The sequence below is a fragment of the Mobula birostris genome, chromosome 8 (assembly GCF_030028105.1).
Source record: "Mobula birostris isolate sMobBir1 chromosome 8, sMobBir1.hap1, whole genome shotgun sequence".
In the NCBI taxonomy this organism is placed as follows: Eukaryota; Metazoa; Chordata; class Chondrichthyes; order Myliobatiformes; family Myliobatidae; genus Mobula; species Mobula birostris.
This window is the reverse complement of record NC_092377.1, coordinates 128,405,301-128,420,270: the sequence shown is the minus strand read 5'-3', so window position 1 is coordinate 128,420,270 and position 14,970 is coordinate 128,405,301. Positions and strand designations below refer to the sequence as shown.

The window sequence follows — 14,970 nt, the reverse complement described above, 5'->3', positions numbered from 1 at the left end:
CAGATGCAATTTAATGTGGATAAATGTGAAGTTATCCACTTTGGTGGCAAAAATAGGAAAACAGATTATTATCTGAATGGTGGCCAATTAGGAAAAGGGGAGGTGCAACGAGACCTGGGTGTCATTGTACACCAGTCATTGAAAGTGGGCATGCAGGTACAGCAGGCGGTGAAAAAGGCAAATGGTATGCTGGCATTTATAGCAAGAGGATTCAAGTACAGGAGCAGGGAGGTACTACTGCAGTTGTACAAGGCCTTGGTGATACCACACCTGGAGTATTGTGTGCAGTTTTGGTCCCCTAATCTGAGGAAAGACGTTCTTGCCATAGAGGGAGTACAAAGAAGGTTCACCAGATTGATTCCTGGGATGGCAGGACTTTCATATGATGAAAGACTGGATCGACTAGGCTTATACTCTATGGAATTTAGAAGATTGATGGCAGATCTTATCGAAACGTATAAAATTCTAAAGGGATTGGACAGGCTAGATGTAGGAAGATTGTTCCCGATGTTGGGGAAGTCCAGAACGAGGGGGTCACAGTTTGAGGATAAAGGGGAAGCCTTTTAGGACCGAGATGAGGAAAAACTTCTTCACACAGAGTGGTGAATCTGTGGAATTCTCTGCCCCAGGAAACAGTTGAGGCCAGTTCATTGGCTATATTTAAGAGGGAGTTAGATATGGCCCTTGTGGCTAAAGGGATCAGGGGTATGGAGAGAAGGCAGGTACAGGGTTCTGAGTTGGATGATCAGCCATGATCGTACTGAATGGTGGTGCAGGCTCGAAGGGCCAAATGGCCTACTCCTGCACCTATTTTCTATGTTTCCTGTCATTTATCCTTTCTGGAAACATATATTCATTCTTGAGCCCCAATATCCAAACAGACTCTGCTGGCACACCTCAGGGCTGTGTGCTTAGCCCACCGCTCTACTCTCTTTATACACGACTGTGTGGCTAGGCATAGCTCAAACACCATCTACAAATTTGCTGACGATACAACCACTGTCGGTAGAATCTCAGGTGGTGACGAGAGGGCGTACAGGAGTGAGATATGCCAACTAGTGGAGTGGTGCCGCAGCAACAACCTGGCACTCAATGTTAGTAATACGAGAGAGCTGATTGTGGACTTCAGGAAGGGTAAGACGAAGGAACACACATCAGTTTCTGAGAATCTAACCTGGTCCTAACATACTGATGTAGTCATAAAGAAGGCAAGACAGCGGCTATACTTTACTAGGAGTTTGAAGAGATTTGGCATGTCAACAAATATACTCAAAAATTTCTATAGCTGTACCATGGAGAGCATTCTGACAGGCTGCATCATTGTCTGGTATGGAGGGACTATTGCACAGGACTAAAAGAAGCTGCAGAGGGTTGTAAATCTAGTCAGCTCCATCTTGGGTACCAGCCTACAAAGTACCCAGGGACATCTTCAGGGAGCGGTGTCTCTGAAAGGCAGCGTCCATTATCAAGGTCCTCCAGTACCCAGGACATGCCCTTTTCTCACTGTTACCATCAGGCAGGAGATACAGAAGCCTGAACGCACACACTCAGCAATTCAGGTACAGCTTCTTCCCCTCCGCCATCCGATTCCTAAAAGGTGAAATTTTTGGACACTACCTCACTTTTTAAAAAATATACAGTATTCCTGTTTTTGCATTTTTTAAATCTATTCAATATATGTAATTGATTTACTTGTTTATTTATTATTTTTTACATTTTATTTATTATTATTATATTTTTCTCTGCTAGATTATGTATTGCATTGAACTGCTGCTGCTAAATTAACAAATTTCTCGTCATATGCTGGTGATAATAAACCTGATTCTGGCTTTGCCACTGCCCTGTGACCAAACGCCTGCCTTTACCCTTCCTCAATGGGATTTTTGACCTCGGCATCCTCACCCCCCCCCCGACCCCTTTGTCCTCACTATCTTGCCCCCAGCATTGACCTGCTCTGACCCCAGCATAGTTACCTCTCTTTTCCCAGTATTATGCTTGCCCCTCTATAGCTTAGCAGGACTGTAATAGATGCACAGTAGAGAGTATCCTGACTGGTTGCATCATAGCCTGGTATGGAAATGCCAATGACCAGGATCAGAAAAGTCTACAAAAGTCAGTCCAAGAGCCAATCCTCATCAGGGGATTGGAGGAGGGGATGGTCAGTAACTTTAAATACCTTGATTTTATAATTTCAGAGGATCTATCTTGGGTCCAGAACACAAGTACTATTGCAAAGAAGTCAAATGGCAGCACCTCTAATATAGCACAGCGGAGCATATCCTGACTGGTTGCATCATGACCTGGTGTGGAAACAGCAGAGCCCAAGAACAGAAAAGCTTACAGAGAGTAGTGGATACAGCCCAGTCCTCACCATTGAGCACATCTACAAAGAGCGCTGCCCCAGGAAAGCAGTATCCACCATCAAGGACGTCCATCATCCAGGCCATGCTGCTGCCATTGGGAAGAAGGCACAGGAGCCAGAGGTCCTACATCACCAGGTTCAGGAACAGTTATTACCCTATGGCCACCGGGCTCCTGAACCAGCGTGGATAACTTCATCCACCTCAACACTGAACTGATTCCACAACATATAGACTCAACGTCAAGGACTCTGCATGTTCTCAGTATTATTATTTTTGTACTTCCACAGTTGTATCCTTCTTCATGTTGGTTGTTTCTCCATCTTTGTGAGTAGTTTTTCCCTGATTCTATTATGCTTCTTTGTATTTACTGTGAATACCCACAAGAAAATGAATCCCTGGGTTGTGTATGGTGACATAAACCTGTACGTAACTTGACAATAAATTTTCTTTGAATTTTGAGCAGTCGATTCCCATTGACACCGGCATCACTACAGCCCTGACCCCAGTGTTACACCTTTGTCAACTGCTCTACCCTTGACCACAAGAAATTGCAGAGTTGTGGACACAGAACGGAAACTAGCCTCCCATAAGACCATAGGACATAGGAGCAGAATTAGGCCACTTGGCCCATCGAGTCTGCTCCACCATTCAGTCATGGCTGATCCTTTTGTCCCCTCCTCAGCCCCACTCCCCGGTCTTCTTCCTGTATCCTTTGATGCCCTGTCCACCCGAGAACCTTAAATACAACCAATGACCTGTCCTCCACAGCTGCCCGTGGTAACAAATACCACAAAAATTCACCACCCTCTGGCTAAAGAAATTTCCCTGCATCTTGGTTTTAAATGGATGCCCCTCTACCCTGAGGCTGTGCCCTCTCGTCCTAGACTCCTCACCATGGAAAATATCCTGTCCACATCTACTCTGTCTAGGCCTTTCAACATTCGAAACATTTCCTCTCATCCTTCTGAATTCCAGCGAGTACAGACCCAGAACCATCAAACATTCCTCATGGGATAACCCTTTCATTCCCAGTTTCATCCTTAAAAACCTCCTCCGAACAGTCTCCAATGTCAGCATATCTTCTCTAGATGAGGAGCCCAAAACTGTTCACAATACTCAAGGTGAGGCCTCACCAATGCTTTATAAAGCCACAGTATCACATCCCTGCTCTTGTATTTTAGACCTCTTGAAGTGAATGCTAACATTGCATTTGCCTTCCTCATCACCAACTCAGTCTGCAAGTTAACCTTTAGGGTGTTCTGCCCAAGGACTCCCAAGTCTCTTTGCTTCTCAGGTTTTTGGATTTTCTCCCCATTTAGAAAATAGTCTGCACATTTATTTCTACTATCAAAGTGCACAGCCATGCATTTTCCAACATTGTGTTTCATTTGCAGCTTTCTTGCCCATTCTCCTCATCTAAGTCCTTCTGCATCCCACCTCTTTCATCAACACTACCTGCCGCTCCGCCAATCTTCATGTCATCTGCAAACTTGACAACAAAGTCATCTATTCCATCATCAAAATAATTTATATACAGCATAAAAAGAAGCATTCCCAACACTGACCCCTGCGGAACACCACGAGTCACTGGCAGCCACCAGGAAAGGAGCCTTTTATTTGCACTCTCTGCCTCCTACCAATCAGCCAACACCCTAAAAATTTTAGTAACTTTCCTGTAATACCATGGGCTCTTAACTTAGTAAGCAGCCTCATGTGTCAAAGGCCTTCTGAAAGTCCAAATATACAATATCCACTACATCTCCTTTATCTATCCTACTTGTAATCTCCTCAAAGAATTCCAACAGGTTCATCAGGCAAGATTTTCTCTTAAAGAAACCATGCTGACTTTGTCCTATCTTGTCCTGTGTCGCAAAGTACTCCATAACCTCATCCTTAACAATTGATTCTAACATCTTCCCAACCTCTGAGGTCAGGTTAACTGATCTATAATCTCCTTTCTGCTGCCTTCCTCATTTCTTAAGGAGTGGAGTGACATTTGCAATTTTCCAGTCCTCTGGCACCATGCCAGAGTCTAATGATTTTTGAAAGATCATTTCTAATGCCACCACAATTTCTAACGCTACCTCTTTCAGAAACCAAGGGTGCAGTTCATCTGGTCTGGGTGACTTATGTACTTTTAGGTCTTTCAGCTTTTTGAGCACCTTCTCCCTTGTACTAAAAACTGCACCCACTTCTCTTCCCTCACACCGTTCAACATCTGGCGCACTGCTACTGTCTTCCATGGTGAAGATTGATGCAAAATACTCATTTAGTTCATCTGCGATCTTCTTGTCCCCTGTTATTATTTCTCTGGCCTCACTTTCTAGCAATCCTATATCCACTCTAATTTCTTTTTTTATATATACTTGAAAAAGCTTTTACTATCCACTTTGATATTGTTTGCTAGCTTGCTTTCATATTTCATCTTTTCCCTCCTAATGATTCTTTTAGTTGCTCTCTGTAGGTTTTTAAAAGCCTCCCAATCCTCTATCTTCCCACTATTTTCTGCTTTGTTGTATGCCCTCTCTTTTGCTTTTACAATAGCTTTGACTTCCCTTGTCAGCCATGGTTGAACTATTTTACCATTTGAGTTTTTCTCCACTTTTGGAATACATCTATCCTGCACCTTTCCCATTTTCCCCAGAAACTCACGCCATTCTTGGTCTGCTGTTATGCCTGCCAGCATTTCCTTCCAATTTACTTTGGTTATCTCCTCTCTCATATCAATTTCTTTTACTCCACTGAAACGCTGCTATGTTAGACTTTACTTTCTCCCTGTCAAATTTCAAGTTGAACTCAATCATATCATGATCATTGCCTCCTAGGGGTTCTTTTACCTTAAGCACCGAATCACCTCTGGTCGATTGCATAACACCCAATCCATTAAAGCTGATCCCCTATTACGTTCAGCAACAAACCACTCTAAACAGCCATCTTGTAGGCATTCAGCAAACTCACTCTCTTGAGATCCACTACCGACCTGACCCGATTTTCCCAATCGATCTCATGTTAAAATCTCCCATGACTGCATGTGATCTTTGCTTATCCATCATATCTGGAATATCTGGCCTCCTGCACCAGCCTCTCAGCCACACATTTATCTACTAAGTTGTCCTGTTTCTACCCTCACTGGCGCATGGCACAGGTGGCAATCCAGAAATTACTACCTGGGATGTCATGCCCCCAGCTTTCTGCCCAATGGACTCCGTTTACACTTCCCACTGCCTCAGTAAAGCAGACAGCATAATCAAAGAGCATGTCCACCCCGGACATTCTCTCTTCTCCCTTCTCCCATCCGGCAGAAGGTACAAAAGCCTGGCACATACCACCAGCATCAAGGGCAGCTGCTGCCCCACTGTTATTGGACTATTGAACAGATCTCTTGTACAATAAGGTGTGTTCTTGACTCACGATCTGACTGTATTAATCTTGCACTTTAACATTTACCTGCACAGCACTTTCTCTGTAGCTGCCAGACTTTATTCTGCAGTTAAGTTCTTAATTTTCTTCCTTTGACCCTATGGTTACTCCTCTGACAAAAATATTAACCCCTGTTTTTATCCCTGATTGACAATGGAACATCTCTTCTTTTCAGCCCAGTGTCATGACCACACCAACCCATGTTATACACTTGTTGTTGCCCCTTCATTTACCACAAAAGCTTCAACCATGTTGATCCAAATGAGCTTGACCTTCATTGACCCCAGCCTCATTACATCCCAAACCTCAGTGACCCCATGGTTTAATCCTTGCCCCAGCATTGCTGACCTCATTGACCCCAGAATTCTTGACACCCTGTTGACCACTGCATTTTAACCCTCACTGACTCCAGCAAATGAGACACCATTGATTGCAGTGTTACACCCTTGACCCCACCACGTTAACCCCCATTGACCCCATAAACCTTAGCACCCAAGGACCCGGGTTTTACACATTGTCTGAACCATTCTTAACTCCCATTGACCCTAGTGTTTCACTCTGTTTACCTCGTCCACTTTCTTAACCCCAGCAATCTTGACTCAGTTCTCGCCCCCGCCCCCCAGCCTCGCGTGCTCTCCGCCAAATATCTCCTTCCCCTGTGATGGTCAGGAGGGGGTGGTTCTCGCCGGCGGAACCTTTATCCACATTCCTCGGCGGCAGAGGGACGGTCTTTTTGGGACGGACCTACTTCGAGCGTGGCAGCTATTCGGTCGGTGTGCCCGTCGTTTCTCCCGTCCGCCTTCCGGGACGCCTAGTGGTTCCCGACACTACGCGTCATGACGCTCTTCCACTTCGGCAACTGCTTCGCCCTGGCTTACTCGCCGTACTTCATCGCCTACAAGTGCACCGGCTTGTGAGTGAGTGAGTGAGGGCGGCGAACGGCCGGTTCCCGCCCGTGCCGAGCTCTCTGCGCATGCTCGTTGGGTTTACTGATGGAACGGCGCATGTGCACTGGGGCCGGCTCCCCCCGCGGGGGCTGCTTGCCGGTCACGGTATTACGCGTGCGCACTGGTGGAAGGGTCTTCCCCCACCCCCGGCCCCACTTTAATTGGGATCTGTCACACTTGTCCATGGCCCTCCCCCCTCCCAGCTGGATACCTGAGTCTAATCCACCTTTATTCGCTCCGTTGCACCTTCAGCTCACATCCCAATGGCCAACTCGTTCCCACTGGCTCGTACCCTCTGAATGCCTTAGTCGTTACCCCTATCAAAATCAAAACTGACAAGTCGTGAAATATTGTTTTGTGGCGGTCGTACTCCAATTACTGTAAGTTACAATAAAATTTTAAAAAAGTGCATACGAGGAATAATTCAGAAATCTGATGGCAGAGGTGAAGAGGCTGTTTCTGGCTCGTTGAGTGTGGGTCTTCAGGCCCCTGTACCTCCCTCCCGATGGTAGGGTAGTAATGAGAAAACTCCATGTGCCGAATGGTGAGCGTCCTCAGTGAGGAATGCCCTCTTCTTGAGGCACTGCCTCTTGCAGATGACCTTGATGGGGGGTGGGGGAGAGAGGGTTGCCCCTGTGATGGAGCTGTTGCTGAGTCCGCAGCCCTCTTTCGATCCCGTGCGTTGGCAACTCCGCACCAGACAGAAAGCTGTCCGTGGTACATCTTTAGGAACTTACTGATATAACACCTCGGCCAGATGAAAGCTGCTTGGACTGTTTCTTGACAGTCTTTTTTTTGTTCCAGATCGGAGTACAATGCTTTCTGGAGGTGTGTCCAAGCTGGCGCCACCTACCTGTTTGTCCAGCTGTGTAAGGTAAAACCTTTGACCTGTCTACCGTCCATCTCAGAACCGCTGTAACACCCAACTCAGGGACTCCTAGATCACCTCGTGCTACTGTGTTACGGGCAATCAGACTTAAATATACCTCTCTTATTGTCCCTACTGTATTCATAACAGGCATTTCAGGCTTTCAGATGCTTCAGGATGGGAAGGGAGTTACTCCGACAGTGGAAACTTTAATCAAAATCCATCAGGTTGGAGGTTAACCAGATGGACTATCAGTTGTTTCTCCTCCACCCTGAGGGTGGCCTCATTTTGGTGCAAGAGGAGGCCATGAATTGATATGTCAGAATGGGAATTAGGATTAAAATGTCTGGCCAAAGGGAAATCCTGTTTATGGCGCATGGTAGAGAGGTGCTCGACAAAGTGGTCCCCCAATTTAAGACGGGTCTCACCAATACCAGTGCAGAGGAAGCTGCACTGGGAGCACCGGAAACACTAGGCGACCCTGGCAGATTGGCAGCTGAAGTGTTGCCTCACACCCGGAAGGACTATTGGGGCCCTGAAAGGAGGCGAGGGAGGAGGCGTAGGGGCAGGTGCGGCACATGGGCTGTTTGCAGGTGAAAGTGCCTGGAGGGAGATTAGTGGGGAGGGACAAATGGTCAAGAGAATCGTGGAGGAAGCAAGCCTCGTGGAAGGCGGGGGAAGGGGGGTGGGAGGTAAAGATACGTTCAGTGGTAGAGTCCCTCTGGAAATGGTGGAAGCTGCGGAAGATAACATGTTGCATGCAGAGGCTGATGGGCTGGTAGGTAAGGACAACAAGGACTCTCTCAGTGCTATGATATGATGACGGGAAGATGGGGTGAGCGCAGATGTACAGGAAATGGAGGGGATGCAGGAGAGGGCAGAATCAATAGTGGAGGGAGGGAGGGAAACCCAGTTCTTTAAAGGATTTATGGGCAGGTGTAGCATTGTACCTCAGTGCACTGTGCAATGATCTGATCTGTATGAATAGTACACGAGACAAGATTTTCATGATATCTTGGTACATGTGACCAATACCAATGTTACAAGAAATGGTATGTTGATTTAATATTGTTACATGTATTGAGCTACTGTGGAAAAACTTTGTTTTGCATACCATCCGTACAGATCATTTCATCACATCAGTACAGCGAGGCAGTACAAGATAGAATGTAGACTAAAGTGTTACAGTAACAGGGAAAGTGCAGTGCAGGTAGACAAGAAGGTACGATCATATTGAGGTTCAGAGATTGTGAGTACAAGAGATCTGTTCAGGAGTCTGCTAACTGGGGGGGGCGGTTTGAAGCTGTCTTTTAAGTTACTCAGTGCTATTCACCATGGAAAGTGAAGAGCATCGAGAGAGAAATACTTGTGGGCACACATAGTGCCAGAGGCTGGGATCGAACCACGTTCTCTGGAGACGTGAGGCACGGTGCCCTTTGCACCACAGTGCCATCCATCGATGCCTCCCGCAATTTATTACTGTTTCAATTTTCTCTTTACTTGGCGAGGTGCGTGAACTGGCCTTTCTTTTTATTTCTCTCTCCCTTACCAGATGCTGTTCCTCGCCACGTTCTTCCCCACCTGGGATGCCTCAGTCGGTGTCTATGACTTTGTGGGGGTAAGTAGAGGCTGGCTGGTGCATGGGGAGAAGAGTTTGCTGGTGTGGCTGCCATCTCGTATCTGGGCTGGCTTTCCATTCGGGCTGGGTTACGCTCTCGGTGACAATGTCAACCAGTGAGTTTGTAGACAACACAAGTTGAACCAGTCAGTTTTATTATCACTGGCGTGTCGTGAAGTTTGTTTTGTGGCATCAGTACAGAGCGATATATAAATTATTTTAACAAAGATAGTAAGAAATATAAGTAGAGCAAAAATTGGTGGAGTTGTGGGCAGTGTGGAGGGCAGAGGACAGTCAAAGGACGCGGCAGGATAAGATCACTTGCATATCTGGGCAGAGGAATGGAAGAGGGAGCTTAATCGTGGATATCAAATGTATAGGGACAGTACACAGTTAATGACAGGACCTTTAACAGTATTGATATACAGAGGGATCTTGTGTCCAAGTCCATAGTTCCCTGAAAGCGGCAATGCTGATAGAGCAGAAGGTGAAGGTGGTGGACAGAATGCTTGCATTCATCGGGTGGGGCGTTGGGTACACAAATCAGTCATGTTGCAGCTGTAGGAAAATATTGGTCAGGTGGCATCTGGAGTATTGTGTGCAGTTCTGCTCACTGCGTCACAGGAAGGGTGTGAAGGCTTTGGAGAGGCATAAAAGTGGTTCACCAGGATGCTGCCTGCTTGAGCTATAGGGAGAGGCTGGACAAACTTGGGTTGTTTTCTCTGGAGCGGGGGCTGAGAGGAGATTTGAAAGAAGTTTATCGAATTTCAAGAGGCATAGAGTAGACAGAGTCTTTCTCCAGGGTAGAAGTGTCAAATACTCGAGGGCATAGGTTTATAGTGAGAGGGGCTAAGTTCAAAGCAGATGTGCAAGATTTTTGTTACACACAGAGTTGCAGGTGCCTGGAATGCATTGCCAGGGGTGATAGAGGCAGATACGATAGAGGTGTGTAAGAAGGCTCTTAAACACGTGAACGTGCAGGAAATAGAGGGATATGGACATTGTGCAAGCGGGACGGATTTAGTTTAATTTGGCATTGAGTTTCAAATCAGGTTGATAATCCCTGACATATTGTATGTCCTAAAATTTGTTTGTGACAGCAGTACAGTGCAATACATTAAAAAAACATTAGGATAAGTCACAATAAGAAATATATATAAATATATAGTGCAAAAAGAGAGCGATATGGTGAGGTAGAGTTCATGGGTTCTTGGACCGTTCAGAAAACTGATGGCGGAGGGGAGGAAGCTGTTCCTAAAATGTTGAGTTGTGGATCTTCTGTACCTCCTCTCTGTTAGCATGTCCAGGGTGTTGGGGGTCCGTGGAGATAGATGCTGCCTTTCTAAGATGTTCTCAGTGGTCAGCAGGCTTGTGCTGTGATGGTTTGGCTTAGTCTACAATCCTCAGCAGCTTTTCCTGATCCACTGTGTTAGAGCCTCCATACCCAGATGGTGATGCGACCAGCTGGAATGCTCTCCATGGGATATCTGTAGAAATTTGCTCGAGTCTTTGGTGACATACCAAATCTCCTCAAACTCCCTAATGAAGTAGAGCCGCTGGTGTGCCTTCCTTGTGATTGCTTCAATATGTTGGGCCCAGGATAGATTCTCTGAGAGGCTGACACCAGGAACTTGAAGCTGCTCAACTTTACCTCACTGAAGACTGGTGTGTGTTCCCTCAACTTCCCCTTCCTGAAGTCCTCAATCAATTGAGGGGAGACCTGATAGAAACTTATAAAATTATAAGACACATAGAGTAGACAGTCTTTTTGCCAGGGTAGAAATATCAAATACCAGAGGGCATAGATTTAGGTTGAAATAGGATGCGTCAGCACAGATGTCGTGGGCCGAATGGCTTGTTTCTCTACTGTTTGCATTCACGCGTCAGACCTTCCTTGCTCAGTTCTGGCACAGTAAGGTACTTTCCAAAACTGCTGTTTCTTTTAATAGCTCGACTAACAATAGAACAGGGAGTAAATCAGGCATCCATTTGGCACCAGGCCTCGTAGAAACTGATGTTCAGACAGAAAGTCGCATGCTTCATTAAACACGGAGGCTTAAGGAGTGTCCTGGGAGGCGACAGGAAGACGGAGAGGTACAGGGAAGGGAGCTGAAGAATAGGCAGCTAAGGTAGTTAAGAGCAGAAATGGGAAGGGGTGTAAGGGCCAAAAGAGATCATCGGGATTGGGAGGGGTGTTGGGGCCGGAGAGGATCACAGAGACGAGTTGGGGTGTAGGGGCTGGAGAGGATCACAAAGACGAGTTGGGGTGTAGGGCCCGGAGAGGATCACAAAGACGAGTTGGGGTGTAGGGGCCAGAGAGGATCACAAAGACGAGTTGGGATGTAGGGGCCGGAGAGGATCACAAAGACGAGTTAGGGTGTAGGGGCTGGAGAGGATCACAAAGACGAGTTGGGGTGTAGGGGCTGGAGAGGATCACAAAGTGGAGTTAGGGTGTAGTGGCTGGAGAGGATCACAAAGACGAGTTAGGATGTAGGGGCCGGAGAGGATCACAGAGACGAGTTAGGGTGTAGGGGCCGGAGGGGATCACAGAGACGAGTTGGGGTGTAGGGGCTGGAGGGGATCACAAAGACAAGTTGGGGTGTAGGGGCCGGAGAGGATCACAAAGACGAGTTAGGGTGTAGGGGCTGGAGGGGATCACAAAGACGAGTTGGGGTGTAGGGGCTGGAGAGGATCACAAAGACGAGTTGGGGTGTAGGGGCCGGAGAGGATCACAAAGACGAGTTGGGGTGTAGTGGCTGGAGAGGATCACGGGGACGAGTTAGGGTGTAGGGGCTGGAGAGGATCATAGAGATGAGTTGGGGTGTAGGGGCTGGAGAGGATCACAAAGACGAGTTAGGGTGTAGTGGCTGGAGAGGATCATAGAGATGAGTTGGGGTGTAGGGGCCGGAGAGGATCACAGAGATGAGTTGGGGTGTAGGGGCTAGAGAGGATCACAAAAACGAGTTAGGGTGTAGGGGCCGGAGAGGATCACAGAGACGAGTTGGGGTGTAGGGGCCGGAGAGGATCACAAAGACAAGTTGGGGTGTAGGGGCCAGAGAGGATCACAGAGACGAGTTGGAGTGTAGGGACCGGAGAGGATCACAGAGACGAGTTGGGGTGTAGGGACTGGAGAGGATCACAGAGACGAGTTAAGGTGTAGGGGCTGGAGAGGATCACAGAGACGAGTTAGGGTGTAGTGACCGGAGAGGATCACAATGACGAGTTGGGGTGTAGGGGCCGGAGAGGATCACAAAGACGAGTTGGGGTATAGCGGCTGGAGAGGATCACAGAGACGAGTTAGGGTGTAGTGGCCGTAGAGGATCACAAAGACGAGTTGGGGTGTAGGGGCCGGAGAGGATCACAAAGCCGAGTTGGGGTGTAGGGGCCGGAGAGGATCACAAAGACGAGTTGGGGTGTAGGGGCCGGAGAGGATCACAAAGCCGAGTTGGGGTGTAGGGGCCAGAGAGGATCACAAAGTGGAGTTAGAGTGTAGGGGCCGGAGAGGATCACAAAGACGAGTTGGGGTGTAGGGGCCGGAGAGGATCACAAAGACGAGTTGGGGTGTAGGGGCCGGAGAGGATCACAAAGCCGAGTTGGGGTGTAGGGGCCAGAGAGGATCACAAAGTGGAGTTAGGGTGTAGGGGCCAGAGAGGATCACAAAGTGGAGTTAGGGTGTAGGGGCCGGAGAGGATCACAAAGCCGAGTTGGGGTGTAGGGGCAGGAGAGGATCACAAAGCCGAGTTGGGGTGTAGTGGCTGGAGAGGATCACAAAGACAGAGGGGAGAAGAGTCTAGAAGGGGTTCACATACGGGGGTGGGGTGTTGGGACTAGAGGCAGTCACAGAGACTGGGAGCGCTGTGGGGGCCAGTGGGTGTCACAGAGACTGAAAGGGATGACAGAGACAGGGAAAGACTAGAAGCAGCTATTGTATATTATCTGTAAAAATATACTTGAAGACTAACAGCTCTTACCAGCTGAGCATTAGACTGTGTGGTAGAATAGTGTAGAGGGAACTTCAGTCCATGTCTGACACTGAGAGTATGTGATGGGACAGTGCAAGGAGGTTCACTCTCTCTGGCCCTGGGAGTGTGCGATGGGATGGTGTGGAACGAGATTCACTCCGTCTGGCCCTGGGAGTTTGTGATGGGATGGTGTAGAACGAGGTTCACTGTGTCTCACCCTGGGAGTGTGCGATGGGGCGGTGTGGAACGAGGTTCACTCTGTCTCACCCTGGGAGTGTGCGATGGGACGGTGTGGAACGAGGTTCACTGTGTCTCACCCTGGGAGTGTGCGATGGGGCGGTGTGGAACGAGGTTCACTGTGTCTCACCCTGGGAGTGTGCGATGGGACGGTGTGGAACGAGGTTCACTCTGTCTCACCCTGGGAGTGTGCGATGGGACGGTGTGGAACGAGGTTCACTGTGTCTCACCCTGGGAGTGTGCGATGGGACGGTGTGGAATGAGGATCACTGTGTCTCACCCTTTTTTTTTCTACTTTATTACAAATGTCGGTGCTATACAATATTTACAAACTCAGTGACTAACACATTTACTACACTACAAACAGACAATACATGTTAAACCAATATATTGCCATCCTCATCAATGATGGCATTTACACCCCGCGGAGCCCAACGGTCCCGGAACATCTCGACGGTCGCCATGGACTGCGCGTATTCCTTTTCAATGTTCACCCGGGCACGAACATACCCCCTAAACATAGCCAGGCAGTCCGCCCGGGGAGAACCTCCTGCCACCCTTTTCCAGGAGCCACGGATGGCAATTTTCGCCAGCCCCAGGAGCAAGTTGACAAGGACATCCTCATCCCTCTGTGCCCCCCTCCTTACTGGATGACCATATATGAATAGGGTGGGACTGAAATGCAACCAGAAGGCGAGAAGCAGCCCACGCAAATACGCGAAAAGGGGCTGCAGCCTCACACACTCCACGTACATATGGTACACGGTCTCCTCCAGCCCGCAGAAGTGACACGCGGCTGGGAGATCCGTGTACAAACTAAAGAACTTATTGCAGGGCACCGCTTTATGCAGCACCCTCCAGCCGAGATCCCCAAGGTGCATGGGAAGGACTCCCTTGTAGAGGGACTTCCACTGGGGACCCCCCTCACCTCCAGGTGGAAAGACCGACCGCCATGGCGTGTCGGGACGGTGGACAAAGGCTAGGAAGTGGAGGGTGTGGAGCAGCAGCCCATAAAGGTACCTCCTGCCTGCATCCCTGAATGGGATTGTGGGTGTCGATGAGAGACGGCTCAAGTTGTGTGGATTCGTCTCTCGGGCAAGGCTGTGGGGCCTGGGCCCGACGAGCAGCTCAGCCCGAGTCGTTCCACACACCTGAGCCGCACTGACATCCGTTGAGACAGGGCAAGGGTCGGCCAGGACCCCGCCCTCTGCCAGAGGAGGGGATTCCCGGCCTGAGGCAGCCATGTTCCAGACTCTCAGTAGGTCCTGATAGAAGCCGGGCAGCCTCTGCAAAGCAGCACGGCTAACGCCCGCCGGTGGTAGCTGCATATCTTCGGCAAGACAGCAGCCCCTCCGGAGGAAGAAAGTCGCCAACACGTGCCACCTGGGAGGGTGCTCGGCGTACAGGAATCTCTGCAGCGTCCTGAGGCGGAGAGCCGCCAGTCGTGTGCGTACACACACCAGCGACTGTCCGCCCTCTCCTTCTGGGAGACTCAGAACCGCTGCAGAGACCCAGTGCTTCCTGTTTCCCCAGAAGAAGTCCACTAGCTTCCTCT

At 48.7% G+C, this 14,970-nt stretch overlaps 1 protein-coding gene across 2 annotated transcripts in view; it reads left to right on the top strand.

Moving 5' to 3' along the window:
- The first annotated feature begins 6,492 nt into the window (after nucleotides 1-6,492).
- Nucleotides 6,493-14,970, top strand: part of tmem147 (transmembrane protein 147) — a 133,786-nt gene continuing 125,308 nt past the window's right edge. Inside the window, exons 1-3 of one of the 2 annotated variants that reach the window (XM_072266213.1) lie at nucleotides 6,493-6,696; nucleotides 7,535-7,604; nucleotides 9,151-9,216. In XM_072266213.1, the coding sequence (XP_072122314.1) occupies nucleotides 6,620-6,696; nucleotides 7,535-7,604; nucleotides 9,151-9,216 (213 nt within the window). In that variant the 5' untranslated portion in view covers nucleotides 6,493-6,619. Of the gene's footprint in view, nucleotides 6,697-6,947; nucleotides 7,111-7,534; nucleotides 7,605-9,150; nucleotides 9,217-14,970 lie in introns of those variants that run through there. The other variant, XM_072266214.1, reaches the window with a different exon arrangement.